Here is a 17,346-nt window from a genome sequence, read left to right on the forward strand (position 1 = left end):
CTTTCTATGGAACAGGAACAGCAGTGGCCCCTCACTCCTTGGGTTGCCCCGTGTACTACAATGTTATATGCAAAGCTATCAAAGCAGTGCCAGTAAGGGCCAGCCCTCAGGAACACGGACCATCCCGTTCCACTCTGAGAGGACATCAAAACAGCCGAATTCAGTCTGGGAAAATCGGCCCAAGTGAACCAGTGTGCAGCCCTGGAAAGTTTCCTGAATCTCCACGAGAACTCTTGGCATCCAGATTAATTTGTTTACAAAGATGGCAAAGCACTTGGGAGGCAGAGGCAGGCAGATCTCTGCGAGTTCGAGACCAGCCTGGTCTATAAAAGCTAGTTCCAGGACAGGTTCCAAACTACAGAGAAACCCTGTCTTGAAAGAGAGAGAGAGAGAGAACGAACGCATCTCACTGGGCTCAGGATTAGCAACTGCTTAATGCAGACTGCGGCCCACACTTTAGATTTTCCACCTCTACCCACCCTGGGCACATTTTCCCACCAGCAGGGCTGAGTGCCTTCCACCGACCAACTACTTCCTTAAATTCATTTTATAATATTGCTACCATATACTTAAGCATTATGTTACCCAATAAAATAGTGGGAAAGGAATCTTTTACGTAAACTAGGTGAGATGGCCTGGGATATTAAATAAAGAGGGTTCATAAAACAAGCAACAGCCGTTAAATTAGGAGACTAGAAAGGAAGCGGGCAAAACAGTTCACAGACCCCGCTCCCAAACGGCTACGCAGGTATCTTTAAAATGATGGCTCCCACCTAAGAGAAATGAAAGGGATTTAACATACGCTGTATTTGCGGCGAGGCTTAGGCACAAAAGCACAACAAACTGGAATTCCTAGAAGCAAGAGACTCAGACTCTCAAACAAGAGCGATAGAAAGAAAATGCCTGATGCCCACATTCCCTGTGCTGAAGTCCATAATCAAGGGATTATGTGGGTTCCCCCCCCCCCGCTTTCCTTTGAGGGCTCCTTCACTTTGGTAGAGTTTGGTCAGGAGCCTTGGCTGGATGGGGGAGGAGGACGTGTGTGTGTGTGTGTGTGTGTGTGTGTGTGTGTATGTCGGGGGTAGAGGGAGGACAGATCCCTGCTGGCTCCGGCCTAGGGTGCCTCACAACACACCTGGGTAAGGAGTATATTATCAAACAGCAGCTGTGTCTCCGATTGATCTTTCGTGATGTCGGCGTTGGCATTCATCCCAAAGATTTCCGGCGACGGGATCAGCGGCAGGGTCTTCGTGTACTCGATGTAGCTTTTGTGCTGCGGAGACGGAATGGCGAAAAGCCCGGAGGTTAGATGTCAGTTACGAGGGAGGACTTGGCTCAGAGTCAACGTTTTTCAGTCCTTGAGCCACGGAGAGGACAAGCTCGTGGGACGGCATGCTGAATGCTTTTCCTCCTTTTCAGCCCAGGCCAAGGGCTCACAACAGTATGGGCAAATTCTGAGAGAAGAAGGTACTGCACCATTCAACAAAATGCTTATTATTGTTATTGAAAGAAATTTATGGCAATCAAATTTAAAAACTTGTCCTAGCAATGGCAACGGGAGATAGAAACTTGGGCAAGGATGGAGCATCAATTCTGAGGCTGCCTTTGCGGGAGGCCGGGACTCCAGAAGAGAGTCCTGGATCCATTTCCTTGCCGTTGCTTACAACTGAGCACTTCTGCCCAGAGGCTCTGTGAGGACTGTTGGGAACTCAGAGGAGGCCCCTGGACTCCTTGGGTTTGGACAACTGAACTCCGCAGCTTAATTCCTTCCCCATCCCTCATCTCTGTGGCTCCAGGAGCGCTCTAAAGAACTCCCAGGAAGAGTTCATCATAATGCATTCCCAGGTCCTCTGTTCTAGTAGGGCTCTGGGAACTCCACTTCTATGTTACAGTCGTGTAGTGTGGTCCTCTTGTGGGATTCCCAACAGTGGGTGCAGGCGCTGTCTCTGACTCTTTTACTGACTTTTGGGACCCTACTCCTCATACTGGGTTCCCTGGCCCAGCCTTAATATACGAGGCTACCGCCTAGTCTTCCTACCACGTGGTATGCCATGTTCTGACAATACCCATGGAAGGTCTGCCCTTTCCTGAACTGACACAGAGGAGGAGTGGATGCAGGCAGAGGGGAAGTTGCAGGCAGGGACTTGGAGGAGGGAGGGGAAACTGCAGAAGAGGTGTAATAATGATAATTTTAAAAAAATCACAAAAAACAAACAAACAAAAAAACCCCTAAAACTCACCCTCTGTAGTCCATGAATTTCATTCTCCAAATTTGAAAGACAAGACCCTGAAAGTCACTGGCTCAGAGTAGTTTTGGTGGCTATCAGTTTTCCAGGTCCCTGGCTCCCTAAGACATGCTCACTAAGAGCTGAAGAAGACCCCTGACAGCTGAGGAAGCTGTCCAAGACACCCCAATATTTCTGGATCTCTAGACAAATTTTCTATTACCTTTTTTTTGGTGACTTTTTTGTTCTGTGTATAGGGACTGGGCCTCACTATGCATTCTGACCTTGAATTCTTTGCTTTCTGTTTGTTTGTTTGAGACAGGGCTTCTCTGTGTATTCTCTGTGTACCTCTGGACGTCCTCAGGGATCAAATGAGAATGGACTGAACTACGCTGGAAAGCCTTTGGAAGAAACTGTGTTGTGTTACTATTCCAAAGGTGCACGGGGCTGGATGGAAGAGCGGAAGCGAGCAGCGGCCGTGCGCCACCATGGTTCTCGGCCTTCTGCTCTGGTGGTCTTTGATGGCTCAATCAGACTTAATAAATCTGCTTCCTCGATTGGGAAGGGATAAAGGAATGATCAGTGTTATCGGGTGCTGCAGTGAGATAACGTAGCACTAACTAAAAGTACCCGATATAAATGTTAATTATTACTGCTAATATTTTATGACCCCCATCATGTATACATTCATTTTAATTGGAACAAAGTCTTTTTTATCCAAACACCGAGTTCATGATGACAGAATTTCAGGTCATTAACAAACGATCCCACATCATAGTGAACAGGGAACTCCTAACTCTCTTTGCACACTGTGTGTGTGTGCTATTCCTACATAATTTAGAAAAACAAGAGGAGGCTGGACAACAAGATTAGAAAGGCTGGTGGGAACTCAGCAGGGAAACCGAGTGTCAGTCCCCAAGAGTTTCACGTTCCCGTCTCCAGTCCTCTTAGAGGGGGCGTACTTACGTCACCAGGAGGAGGGACGTAATAGATGCCACTCGAGTCAAACTTGTAGTTTGCATTTTCAACCAACTCTGTGCAGAAGAATTTGTTCAGAATGCTGCGCAGCGTGCGCCGGTCCCAGTCGTCAGTCACGCGGCCCCCGTAGTTGCATTCCCCGGTCATGTACCGCAGGGCGTCGTACGGCAGCTCCTGAGGTGGAGAGAGTGGTCACCGGCCGGACGGCGCGGGACGGGGGCTGTGCTGAAGACCTTCCTACAGGTTCGCAGTGACATGACCTCCTTCTCTACACTTTCGAGCTAGTTACTGCTGTTGCCCCCAGGATCTTGCTCTTCCTGGTTTAGTGCGTTCAGCTGGGGCTGAGACTAAAACTCCTGGAATCTGTTGTGACTTACTTATTATTCAAAAACATAATTTGAATGGATACTAATTTTAAAATACTACCGAGGGTCTTAATTGTTGCATATACTTATTAACACTTGCTCTAATACACTTTCTCCTCCTCTCCACATCGCTTGATATCTAAACCATGGCAATCCTTTCTCTTCCGTGGGTACCTAGGTCTGCCATGTTCCCTATCGTAGCTCAAGTCTTTGCATCGCCTGCCTGGTCTCCCAGCTTTCTGTGGCTCCCATTTGGTGGCTAAAAATCAAAGGGTTGAAAGCTCAGCATCAAGGCAATGGGGGAGCATGTTTGCTTGTCTGACACTCCAGGCTCTCTGGCTTTTGGTAACTCCACACGTTTCTTGCCTTGTGACAGCCTAACTTCATTATGCGTCCTGCTTCACAAAGCTACAGAAAAAAAAAAGCTACAGAAAAACCCTGACTTAAAAAACTAAAACAAAGAAACAAACAAAAAAGATGGGCTAGCTAGATGGCTCAGCAATTAGAGAACTGGGTGCTTTTACAGAGGACTCTGATTCCAGCATCTGAAACTGCACAACCCTTAATTGATGCTGCCATATATAAGAGTTGCCATGGTCACGGTGTCTCTCTCTCTTTACGGCCAAGAACAGTGACTAAGACAATTTTCCTCTCATGTTGACCACATTCCTCTCTGTACCTACTTTATTGAGAGTATTTGTATCACTAACGAATGTGGGATTTTGTCAAATGCTGTCTTCTATATCTACTGATAGGATCATGTGTCTTAAATTCTCTTTAGCGTGGTGATGTAGTGGATTTGATTTTTTAGGTGCTAAAGCAAATTCGCCTGCTTATATATTTTAATTAACTCCTCACTGTAGACTGTATTTTAAGGTAGACTATATTATCCAGATAGTCACATTGCTATCTATGAATGCTCCTTGCTGGTTGTGTGTAATTATTTTAGTTCAGATACTTTCTCCTCCGGCACTGTATTTTTTATCTCTCTATTAGCTCCATGCTTCTTGTAGGTGTTACAATAAGAAGACAATTTATCAAGGTTATGATTCCTTTGAATGTTTCTCCCACTTGAGTCCACCAGCGTTATTTACTTAGCTTCTTATTTCCTTTTTGGAAATAGAATTTAACCCTCTCCATTTACAAGCCGAAATTAGAAGTCTGAAAGTTTACGGGGGTTGTATTCTATTGATGATAGATTTAACCAAAGATAGCCAACTAAATTTGAACAAGATTCTGCCAAAATTCAGACAACTTGCTTTAGCTGGGAAAAGCTCCCTATTCTTACAGGCACGTGTAGTAATTGGTCTTCAAAGTCTCAAACGTGTTTACATCCAGTTGACAACGGTATAGAGAACATCCCTCCATGCCCAGTGTTGGATGTTCTGGAGAGGGGGAGAAAGGGCAAGTGAGGGGGCTGAGAGAGGAATGGAAGGGAAGAGAAAGGCAGGGGAGGGAGGAAAAAGGGGAGGAGGAGAGGCAGGAAGCAGGAGAGGGGGGGATGAGTACTCCAGAGACCACTCCAGAGGTTGGACATCTCAAGTACAGAGCAAGTTTAGGAAAGGAGATCAAATGGTGCCTCATGGAGGAGAGAAAGGAAGAGAAGAGAAGCCACTGGTGAGGTGATGGACGCCCTCAATCCCAGTTCCTGGTAGGCTGAGGCAGGAGAATTGCTGTGAGTTCCAGGCCAGTCAGGGCCACATATTGAGACTCTGTCTCAAAATGGAAACAACAAAACCCCACAGAGAATGAGAATATGAAGGGTGACGTGAACCTGGTGTGAGGTCGGGCTCTCGGGCTCCTCCGGGAATCTACTCCTCTCTTTAAATGGTTTTAAGTAGTTTATTCCTAGACAGGCAGTCTCGACTCAAAAGTAAAAATCTCCTCTCACAAAAACCGAATTCGTGCTCCAGAAAAGGAGGAACCTGGCCACCCTCTTGCTCTACCCCATTTCTACGCCTGACTTGATTTACAGTTTCTTCATAATAAATATAACCCCCTTGCTTTTCAAATCTCCACAGGTGGCTATGTGTCTAAATAAATGATAACATCCGGGTTCTCTGGAGTCGAACGGGCATCTAACCACCCCAAAGCAGTTATAATTTCCTGTTATAATAAAGTACTATTAAACAGGCTGTTGGGGACCTCGCCCTGCAGTTTGTTCTACCAGAGCAGAATTAATCAGAAGTCCCTGCTCGCCGCGCCAACAGTTACAGCAGGCGAAAGCGTGAAAAGGTGATGTCCTTGCTGAGATGTTTACGGTACCTCATACTGGTTCAGGAACATGTGGAGCTGCTGCACACTGATCCTTAGATCGGTCTCATTGAATTCGTAAGGAATATTCCACCCCAGGGGTCCGAATTTTCGTCTCTCTTGTACCAAAGCGTGAAAGAAACAGAGACCATAAAGCAGCTTCTTGAATTCATTCTGTAATGAGAAGAAATTGTTCAATGACATTTTTTTTTCTGTGAACGTTGCATGAGACTTGCTATATTTCTAAAACCATAGAACCAAATTCCTTGGCCTATAAATAATACGAGGCTATTTCAGCCCCCAAGTAACAAAAACACAAGTGTTTTTCTACAGGTACTTCAAGCCAAACTCTGCCCACTGATACTCAAGTCCAATGGGCACACACAGCTACCTACACTAGGGTTCTAGGAGACAGAGCAAGTTCATCTAATTTGAATTTTATAGAATTTTTTGGGAGGAGGGGTTGTTTCCAGTCGAAGCAACACAACCTGAGAATTATGGATTCTATGTATGGCCCCGGACCATGGTGGAGGAATTTCCAAGTAGATAACTGTGGGAAGCGGGCAGTTCTAGAACCTTCAAGAACACTGAGAGTCAGCAACGGAGCTTGAGGCAGAACCGCAGGGTTTCTCAGAACAAGCAGCTCCCTGCTGGCTGTCTGCTTGTAACCTTCCTCCCTGGTGAAGGGCACGGGGAGGCAGCCATCCTCACTAGCCAGGAAAGAATGGGCCAGCAGGGTCGACACAACACCGGGGGGGATTGTGGGAAGATGCTAAACTCAGACCCGAAAAAGAGCAGTTCACTGCCACAGGGTAGAAGATGCAGAGGGAAATGCCAGGCTCGCAGCCAGCAGTGTCAGGCTGGTGGGAATCACGGGGAGCAAGGGATTCTGGGGAAGGCAACCTGTGTGGTGAAGGGACCTCACAGGAGAGCCTGTCTGAAGGGCATGCTGGAGAGCCAGAAACAGAAGAGGCCAGATGGGGGCAAGCAGGGAAAGAGGGAGTCTGTTGCCTTTAACTCATGCCGAGACCAAAAAGTTCCCAGCTGAGATCAGGAACGTCTGCCCCTTCCTGTCTCAAAGCCCACTCTGAAGTGGACGGTACCAACGGCTGCCAGCTGTGTCTCGGGATGCCAGCTCCATCCACTTTCCCTAGACTGTGGAACCTGTCAACCAGGGACACCGGGTTAGAGCTTGGAGAATCCAAAGCCCACAGTTTTAATAATAACGAAGCTGTAATTAACATATTGTATTGCACCTCCCAATTTCTGAATCTGGCTCTCCTCGCAACGGAACATAAATAACTATAGGCTATTTCATTATTTAACAAAACCCATAAAAAGAAATCACAGGGAGGCCTAAATTTTATCCCACAGCACAATAAGTTTCCTTCATAGAATAAACTTAAAAGAGAGAAGGGGAAACAAGGAGAAAAATGCAAAATTAAACAAAGGAGAAAGAGAGAGAACAAAAGGAAGATATTTGACAAAATGAGGTAGCCTAAATTTAACTAAAGAAACCGAATAAACCTGTTAAACATGTTAGTATAACTCAATTATTTCATATATGTATTGAATTGTCAATCAAGTTAACAGGTAATTGTGGGAAGCCAGATATCTCGATGTAAAACAAAAGACAAACAAATGACTGAAGAGAGACAAGGAAGACCGTGGCAGATGCGGTGAAGCCAGGAGTACCGGTACGTCCGGTACGTATTCTTTACTTCTAGAGCGTGTGTATGAGATACATATGTATTTGTATGTCTCTAGGTAGTGTCTCTGCATATAGCCTTGGCTATCCTGAAATGAATTCACTCTGTAGGTCAGGCTGGCCTCAAATTCACAGAGATCTGCCTGCCTCTGCCTCCACAATGCTGGGATTATAGGCATGCACCACCACACCCAGCTTTGTGTCAATATTTTCAAGTACCAAGGTCATTGTGGTCTCCAATACCATTCTCCACTCGGAAGGAGCAGGACTCTTCAGAAAAATGACTGGCCAGGTACATGTTGAGTCTGAAATGCCCTAAACCAGAAAGCGAGTTGCTAACCCAGAATTCCTAAAGCTGGGGACTGAAATATGTACAGAAACCAGTTTAATGCAAATCCCATTGACAAAATTTGAAACAATTTGAGTATAAAATTATTGATTAGTGAATTGGAAATCATCGGGGTCAAATCAGGAACTTCTTGGTCCATGCCAACATCATATAAACACACGGAGAGGAGCCACTTCTTATGAGGAGTAAGTGCCAAGCATCAAAAGTTCTGAGCGTTGCAACTGGGGATTAGCTCCTTAGGAGCAACTCAGTGAGGTAAGAAGGTGAACTGCATACTAAATATTGATGTTGCATTGAATACCCTCTGAATACATGACAGAGGAAAGACAAGCAATCATTAGACCGTGGAAAAATTAATCAATGCCTTTTTGGACAATCAAAATTAGTTTCATCCACTGAGGACACAATGTCACCTACTTAAAAATTTGACAGATAATAAAAAAGGCTGAATGTAATCATTAGAGAATGTCACCCAGATTCTGAATGGGGGACATGCCACATGAAAACAATATCAGGAAGGACAGTCTTCGGAAAAACCGCTGTCATAAGGCAAGAAGGGCTAAGGGAGCCTCGGGTTAAGGAGGCAGAGTCCTGAGGGTGAGTTCAGAAGTGCAGTACTTGCCAGCTATACACACGCAGACGCGGGTGTGATTCCCCAGCACCCCGGACAAAGTGGAAACAGCATAAGGAGAGGACGTGATGCTGCACCTTAGATGATGCTCTCACAGACAAGGAAACGGCGCCATTAACTGACAACATTGAAAAACACTAGAGATCGACATGATAGTTACATTTACAAATGCTAACCATGATACCGTGGTAAGTTAATGTCCCCATTCCTAAAACATATATAAATATGGCCAACTCAAGATCCAGGATAGCTGCGAACATGACCCAACACAAAACTGAAAATTTTCTGAGGGTAATTTGACTACTAGTTTGCAGGTATGAACTTTGTACACGACAACATTGTGTCTTAATGACAAAAGGAATATCAAGAGGTTGGACATTCTTGAAAGTATTTAAGGATGAGGGACCATGCTATATCTAGCATACTTACAACTGGTGTGTGTGTGTGTGTGTGTGTGTGTGTGTGTACAGATGTATATACGCATATACATGTAATCAGCCTTCTATCTTCTGCCTGTTCTGCATGTATGAATTTAATCAACCTCAAATTGAAATATTTTTTAATTGTGCTGGTACCGAATATGTACAGTTACCTTACACCTTGAACAAGAAAACTGACAAACATTTATGTAGCATTCACCTTCTATTATATGTTTCTGGTCAGCTAGAAATCTGGAAATTAGTTAAGCTAGCATACCGAAAGATGTATGTAAGTTATAGGCCAAGGCCATACCACTGTATATGAAGCTTGAGCATCTATGCGCTTGAGTTCTGAGGGACATTCTAAACTATAAACGATCCTCCATGGATGTCGAGGGATGACTTAGTACACAAACACACACACACACATACACAACACACACACAACACACAAAGAGAGAGACAGAGAAAGAAAGACACAGACAAGACACACAAAGAGACATATATATTTATATATGTATGTATGTATATATGCATAGATAGTAATGTATTTGGAGGGGAAACACAAAATAACAGATTAAATGGTGCAAAAAATTGATGGTAGGCAAATATGGAGAAGGACATAGGTTGTTCCTTTTACTCTTTTAAAATTTCAGTTTTTCTATAAATATAAAGCCATTTCCAAATAAATAATTTCCAAATAATGCAAAGCTGTAAAGTACCGTTATGGGATTCGATGAGATTTTTCTGTTGAGTTGGAGCCATGCTTCCTACTGCCTCTACCTCTAGAAAGTGAGCACCAGAAGAAAGGGAAGGGTGCGCTTTCAAATGGGGCTCTGTGCCGCCTGTCACGTGGACAGATGCCCTTACTGCCTGCGTGGGAGTCCCCAGCTCTCACCACACCTCATCAGTGCAAAAGCCAGCAAGACACAAGTCTTGGGGGATCAGGACAAGGGCGACTCACTTCTAAATGTATGTGAATTTCTTCCTCCCTCACTCCCTCCCTCCCTCCCTCTCTCTCTTCCTTTCTTTCTTTTATATGTGCTCAAACTTTTGCTTAGTGAGAGCAGCTTCAGTGGTCTCTCTTGATGTGCACGTAAGTAATGTTCACACATCAAGACAGTAAGCTTTTGAGTGCTGAAACTTATCAAGGTTCATCGTGGCTCATATAAAAGAGCCCTTCCACTTTTAATTACAGCAAAACACCATGAAACAATTTTAGGTCACAGCCATTCAGGCAGAATTCTAATCATGAACACAGTGGGTGTTTTCCCTGCCTGCCTGGTGGCTCCGGAAAAGACCCTTATGAGCCTCGTCAATCGAGGGGGAAAATCATTTCGGCTCTCATTATGGTTATATGGAGGAAATGTGTTTTATGTTTTAATTTGGAGAGATGGTTCCAGATAGGAAAGGGCTTGGTTCATATCCTGGAACAAGTTCTCGAGCCTTGCAGATCTGCGCTGGGAATGGCTTACAGCTGACTTTCCCAACAGAAGCCTACATTATTGATGGCACCCCATAATATCTCAGCTGAGCAGACACGGAGCCGGTGGTAAAATTAAAATGAAATATTAATAAAATTGACTTCAGCACAGTCGATAATCAGCGATGAAAACCAACTGTGCTGCGGAGTGGGAGGCCTGCTTAATTTGTAGCCTCACTCTGTGCACACATCCCCGACCACCGGGGGCCACTTGAACCGCTTTACAGGGCACAGGGGGCGGGACTTAGCCATCACTAACAGGCTTCTTGCAGCTGCCAAAGAATTCAGGGTCGGAGATCGGGTCCATGAGGTACGATCGGATGATATTAGCCCGTAATCCTTTCGGGGCTTCGTTGGTCATTTTCACTCCGTTCTGCAGGACCGACACGGGGAAATTCGGAGATGGGTAACTCGTCAGCCAGATTCGGAAATCCGGGTGCGTGGTCTCTGGGCTTAACTCCTGCGAGAAAATAAAGCAGAAGGAGAAGTGTGAGTGAGTCCTGAGGGCTCATCTCAGTGCACCTGAGGGACAGTCTGGAAAGAGAAACAGCCACAGAACAGAGATGGGATTGTTGCGGTTTAAGCAAGAACTCAGAATCACCACACTTCACTGAGAAGGCCCAGAGCACAGTCATCTCCTGACAAAATTAATTCACATGACTATACCGATTACAGAGGTGCTACGTAGTTCAGAGTTGGCCCAAAGATTAAAGCCGTCTTAAAATGTTGATGTCTGCATTGACATTTCCGAAATATTTACAAAAATAATTCTTTGCTCAGGGCTAGATTAAAACTAACCCTCTCCTCCTGCTGCAGCCAGATTTGGGAGTAAGCAATGCAGTCAGACAGATCAATACTAAGTCAAGGTATATCCTGAAGGGACCATATCTACCTCTCTTAGTTGCATTAGGTCTGAGGCTGGAGGGGTCACAGAACCTTCCATTAGCAGTGCGATGCGAAGACCTAGGATCTTCTGTCTAGTTAGTAGCAGACCTAACTACTGTGGGCCCGGTCATTGCTGTAAAATGTAGGGTTCACTCCTATCTTTGGGCCTGTCCCTCCAGACCGAGGACATTCTGACACACTGAAGGGGCCCTCTGCTCTCTAAAGGTGTCTGGCTGTGTGTGGGGTTCTCAGCATGAACCCATCCTTCCTATGGTGAAGCTGCAATGTTAACCTGCAGCCTGTCCAATGAGAGAACAGAAACGAGGCCCTTGGGTGGGGATGGGTATCCACAGTTAGACGGGGAGGAGCCCTTGTGGGTAGGATGGGTATCCACAGTTAGACGGGGAGGAGCACTCACGGGTGGGATGGGTACCCACAGTTAGATGGGGGGGTACACTCGTGGGTGGGGTGTGTACCAATAGATGAGGGGTGAACCAATGAGTGAGATGTCCATCGACAGACAGGAGGTGCACTCTAGTAAACATAAATCTGCATCTTTACCTCACACACTTTCTCAAGCGTTGGCATCCAAGAGGTGGCAAGATGACAGTTCTGGAGAACCACCCATGTTCCATCCTTGACAGCTTTTTCTAACATCTTCATAGCAATGGGCCCTTGGCCTTGGCCAAGGGAGAGAGAGCTCAGTTTTGAGCCCCCATAGCCCTGCGTGCAAGAAAAACAATGTCACTTAGTGTCATACATTGGTTCAAACAGATGTGACCTGAACATACTGACCAACACTTAGATGGTATAGTGTAGGGATGATCACGCTAATAAGAGAAAAATTCTGTAAGTTTTTGGACTGTTGATGTAAGATATAGAAAATAAAAGCATTAAAAAGATTTTTAATACAGGAGTATACTAAAGGGCATAGCTGTCACCTAGCAACCTTTAAAACACATGGCATAAATTTTCTATGAATTGAGTGTCAAAATGAAATATGAATGGGCCAATTAACTTGTCCTGCCACCTTGAGTCAATGCGCCAGTCACTTTGGAGTCTGATAAAATTAGGAGAACAAAAGCATTAACCACTGACTCCCAGTCAACAGCTTCCTTAGGAAATTCTGAGAATCTCTCCCCAGCTCATTCGTGGCTTCCTGATCTCCTCATGTTGAGGGCAGTTGTCACTAGGCTTCCAGGAAGAGGCCTCCAGCAGTGGCCGGAGCGGAGGAAGACATGAAACCAACCAAGCTCATGTACTAGCATAAAGGCTGTGGAGGAAAAAAAAAGTCCAGGGTGGTCTTGAACTCATGCCCCTCCTGCCTCCATCTCCTCCAGTAAATCCTACGGTGTGCGCCACCACAACCGGAAACACAAGTTGTCTAAGGAGCTACTTTTAACGTAAGCGCTGCCGTCAAATGTCATTTTCCCAGGGACCCAAGTTTCAGAACCCCAAGCCCTTCCTACAGCGGAGAGACAACCTTAAGCTTTCTCTCATCCTCCAAGACCTGAGTCTGAGCTGCCTACCTGGTCATCCGCGAATTTCAGCAGAGCCGCCATGGGATCGGCTCCAGGAGAGAGGACGAAGATCAGTGGAGAGCAGCAGTTACTGTCCCCAAACGCCTTGGACAAGTCAAAGGGGGGCGGCTCGATGAAAGGGCGCCCCAGCTTCTTGATTATGAATTCCTGCAACATGGGGATGACCTAAAAGCGACAAGAGCGCATCAGAAAGAATCGCCCAGATCCTCCGGGTTACAAACGAAACAGTGGCTGGGTTGAGAGGCACCTGCCTGTGACCTCAGCACTGGGCAAGCCCGAGGAAGCAAGTTTACAAGTTCAAAGCCAGGCCGGGCTACATCCGAGAGCCTGTCTCAAAACCAAACAAACCAGACTCAGGATATAAAGATGAGGTTTGAAAAGGAGGGGGAAACCAAGGCATTACTGGGACATAAATTCCTTTCAGAAAAATGATTACAGATGATTTAAATAATCACTAATGATCAATATGATCCGCCAAATCTAAAGACACTTTCATTTTTTTTTAAAAAAAAAAATAAGTATCCAAGACATGGAGAAGAAAAGAAACTTTGTAAAATTGTTTCGAGATTATATCATAATTACATCATTTCTTCCTTCCCTTTTCGCCCTTCAAGCCCTCCCGTACAGTCCTCCCTGCTCTTTCAAATTCATGTCATCTTTTTTCATTCATTGTTGTACATATATTCATGAGTACATATGTGTATAAATAATATATATATTACATACATATACAATATATATAGAGAGATGCTCAGTCTGTACGGTGTTGTGTGTGCGTATTTCCCGGACTGACCATTTAGCACTGGATACTCAGTTGACACGCTCGTCCTTGGGGGAGACCATTTCTCCCACTCTCAGAGCTTCGTCGTTCTTGGTTGGCCAAGGCCTTGGGGTTGGAAAACACTGACTATGTCCCCACAGCTCCCAAGCAGCAATTATCATACACACCACACACCTCCCTCCCACAGCTTTCCAAATGGATCGAAATAGTCCAGGTTCGGAGGAAGCTAAGCTCTGTAAAAAGACACACGCAATCACTCAAGAAGCAAGTCCTGCTGGGTTGGCAGATTTTTCTGAATAGACGGAACTTTCCCGGGTAGAACTCTAAGGGTTGGGGTCTCTGCAGGAGTGGATGTGTGCTAATAGTTAGGATACCTTCATCTGTGCCATTTCTTATTTCCCAGTGTGGATCTTCACCAGGCATCTCTGGGTTGTAACACTAGCTAGCTGTGACCCAGGCGTGACGTAAACAGGCCACAGAACACCATTCTTGCTCTGATCTCAAACTGTGGCGTGCGCCCTCCGAAAATAGAAACACTCATTTTCTGTTCTTACGTGCTCTTTGTTAATTTTGATGGTTCCCTCGGAGCTCAATAAAACTTTGGAAAAGCAAAGTCTGACAGCTGAAGCGGCACAGATTTGGAGAAGAAACATTCAGCAGATACGAGTGTGCTGATTTTCTCGACAGTCTTGCCTCTGCCTTTGTTCCGATTCATTTGTGATGCTCATTTGAAACCTTTTTTAATAGGCGAGAACAAAGCTAGCCAACCTTTCTCTAGCTAAGTCGAGTTTTATGTTGACTTAAATTAACGACAACAGTCTTCAGACTTATGACACAGCAATAAAGGAGTCGAGTCTCTTGCTCGAAGCCATGCTGTGGGTCAAAGGACAACATCTTCTCCCTGCCTTGCTAAGAGCTGCAGGTGTCCACTTGAAACAGAACTAGAGAAGTGCCCATCTCTGGCTAACACAACACCAACTCCACTGAGGGCTGTGTTTAATTTATCTTTGCCTTCCTTGCTCTGCTAAGTATTTAGCTTTCTCCTTTGAATACAGGAAGCAGAATTGAGAACATGTTGCAGTACCGAGGTGCCAATCTACTCCTTCAGAGCCACCTTTGACATAGCTTCTTTAGAGAAACATGCTTTTATTTCACATACACTTGTAGATTTTGAAATGCACGTTCCCTTTGATAGAAATTTACAGCGACAGATGTTCATACAGCTAACATCACACCAATAACTTACTTCATTATCTAACTTCAGTTTATGTCTCAAGCAGTAGCTACTGAATGCACTTTTAACCCTGCTCTGAAATACAGATGTCTGCTCAAATTTTGAAGTCACAAACACTTGCTCTGTTTCTTCTTCATCTTCCTCTCAGAGACTCATCGGGCCCGTCACACAGAGTGCTGTGAGTGCCTCTGGGAGAGCTTAGTTATCCCAGCAGGTTGGTGGCAAGGCAAACACACCACTTACAGAATGGAGCACAGGCTACTTCAAAGGAGCAATGCAAAGTGTCTGTGAGGGCCCTACAGCCCAGCAGAATGGTTGCCGATGGGACTACACACACGTGCACAGCACCCCAGCCTAGGGGAGCAATTCCACGGGCCTGGAACACCCCTCAACCTGGTGCAAACCATGGGAGCAATTTGCCAATGCCCAATGTCTAAGAAAGGCGCTACCTCTGGGAACAGTCACAGTCCCTCCAAACACCAGTTGGGTGCTCTTGGCAGCATCTGTCTGAACAAGATTTGTAAGCAAAAATCATCCGCGTAACCAGGACCTACCCATCAAGGTGGTGATACTGTTCATTCAGATTCAATACAAGACTAAGCTTCTTAGATTAAGATGCTAATTCCAGAGATTCTGAATAACAACAAAATCAAAGAATTCACACACACACACACACACACACACACACACACACACACGTTTATTTCTAGATAATTGAATCATGTTTCAGCTAATTTGAACTATCACAAATGTCAAATTCACTGCTGAAATATTATAAATATCTTCATTTCCCATCCTGGGTCTTTCTTTCGTCCTTTTCTCTACCATTGTTTTCACAAAGGGATTTCTTTTTCTCATCAGATTAAAACAACCACAAAACATCACACTTCTTCAACAGAATCTCTCTCCCAAAGTCAGTTTTAACCTCTCCCCAAAATTATCGTTTCCCGAATAAAACAAGCACAGAGAGCTTGCTGTTTCCTAAGAGCCGTTTGTGAGAGGCCGCACTGGTTTACCTTCACAGGGAGACACTGCTGTCCGTAGGGCCACTCCTTTATCATGGATGCGAGTATCGCCCCCAGGGCCCCGTGGCCCCAGGGCGAGAGGAGATAAATCCCACAGTTGGACTTTCCTTGTTGCAACCCACGGAACTTGCTCACTTCCCAGCAAGACGAGGCTAGAACTCCATCAGACTTGCAGGCTGATGGCTGCATCTGCAATCTGATCATCCCAGCGTCAAATGAACTCTGTCAGCAGCAAACACTCCAGCCTCATTTAGGCAGTCACCTTCTCGAAGGCCAGGGAGAAGCCTGCGGTTTTTCTATGCACGCCTTTCCACTCAGTGCAAATTCCTCCAGGATTTATTTGAGGTAAGGGACGTTTATGAACTCACACCTGACAAGTTTCTTATTGGAAGCTGATGAATTTGCTTTTCGTTTACAGTTTGGAATGACGGAACTGTGGCTGAAAGCTCTTCAGTTTATAAATCTAAATGGACTCCAAACACTGCACACCCCAGTACATTTTCACTTGCTGTCTCTCTTCTGCCGGTGAGATACTAGAACTTTTCAATTTGAAGGGAAACTATGGGCCCATCTCATTTTCCTACTGGTGACTTAGCAAGAATCTTTCCAATTTCTCCAAACTACAGCATTAGGAAGCCTGGCACCTACAGCTTCCGAGCAGTCCGTGTGAAGGCAGGATTTCAAGAGAACAAAATGGGAAGGGATCCATTGCCCACAACTCCCCCATAACAATTTGGTTAATTTTCCTAGTATGTATGTATATATGTGTATGTATGTGTATGTATGTATGTGTGTGTGTATGTATATGTATGTATGTGTATGTATGTGTGTATGTGTATGTATGTGTATGTATATGTATGTATGTATGTGTATGTATGTATATGTATGTATGTATATAAAACTTTTAACTAGAGATAGTGAAGAAATGGCATGCATACATTACTCGATAATACTCCCCTATGGCACTATTCCTCTCCTCCCAGGCTAATGCCATTCTTCCCCAGGAAGCCGCCCTTTTAGAGGCAGGCTAGCCAAATATCACCACATAATAGATTGTTGCAGAATATTCGTTTCCATTGTAAGGATGTTGTCTCTGCCTAAGGAGTGTTTGAAAGCAGCCCTGCGGTACAGCTGAACACTTGGGCAGCAGGCGCTGGGTACAAACTCCTCCTGCAGGCGAACACAACAAATCCCTAGAACTGGGGCAGGTAAGTGTTGCTCTGGGCACGTACCCGTTGGCATGAGGCTAGGCTCTCATGGAACCAAAGTGGTGGAGCCAGCTGCCAGTGCCACTCCATGGGAGTAGCCTAGCAATTTAAGATTTGTCTCTCTCCCACATTTGGTGGATGTTTGTTATTATTTAGAGGGGTTGGTTATAATCATTATTGGCCATGGTCAAGGAGAAAACTAAACAAAGGAGATTAGATTCAAAGATCTCATTCCGAAAACAAAGGGGGGAGATAAATGTA

General features: G+C 45.1%; 1 protein-coding gene across 2 annotated transcripts in view; it reads right to left on the minus strand.

The window, feature by feature from the left end:
• The window catches only part of Dnah7 (dynein axonemal heavy chain 7), a 209,756-nt gene that overhangs the window by 22,324 nt on the left and 170,086 nt on the right, over positions 1–17,346 (minus strand). For both annotated transcript variants that reach the window (XM_087902284.1, XM_087902283.1), the window contains 6 exons: positions 12,826–13,002; positions 11,858–12,019; positions 10,671–10,871; positions 5,834–5,995; positions 3,192–3,377; positions 1,136–1,273 (listed from right to left, as the gene is read on the minus strand). In XM_087902284.1, the coding sequence (XP_087758410.1) occupies positions 1,136–1,273; positions 3,192–3,377; positions 5,834–5,995; positions 10,671–10,871; positions 11,858–12,019; positions 12,826–13,002 (1,026 nt within the window). The remainder of the gene's footprint in view (positions 1–1,135; positions 1,274–3,191; positions 3,378–5,833; positions 5,996–10,670; positions 10,872–11,857; positions 12,020–12,825; positions 13,003–17,346) is intronic.

Source organism: Myodes glareolus, chromosome 27 (assembly GCF_982192425.1).
Source record: "Myodes glareolus chromosome 27, mMyoGla1.1, whole genome shotgun sequence".
Classification (NCBI taxonomy): Eukaryota; Metazoa; Chordata; class Mammalia; order Rodentia; family Cricetidae; genus Myodes; species Myodes glareolus.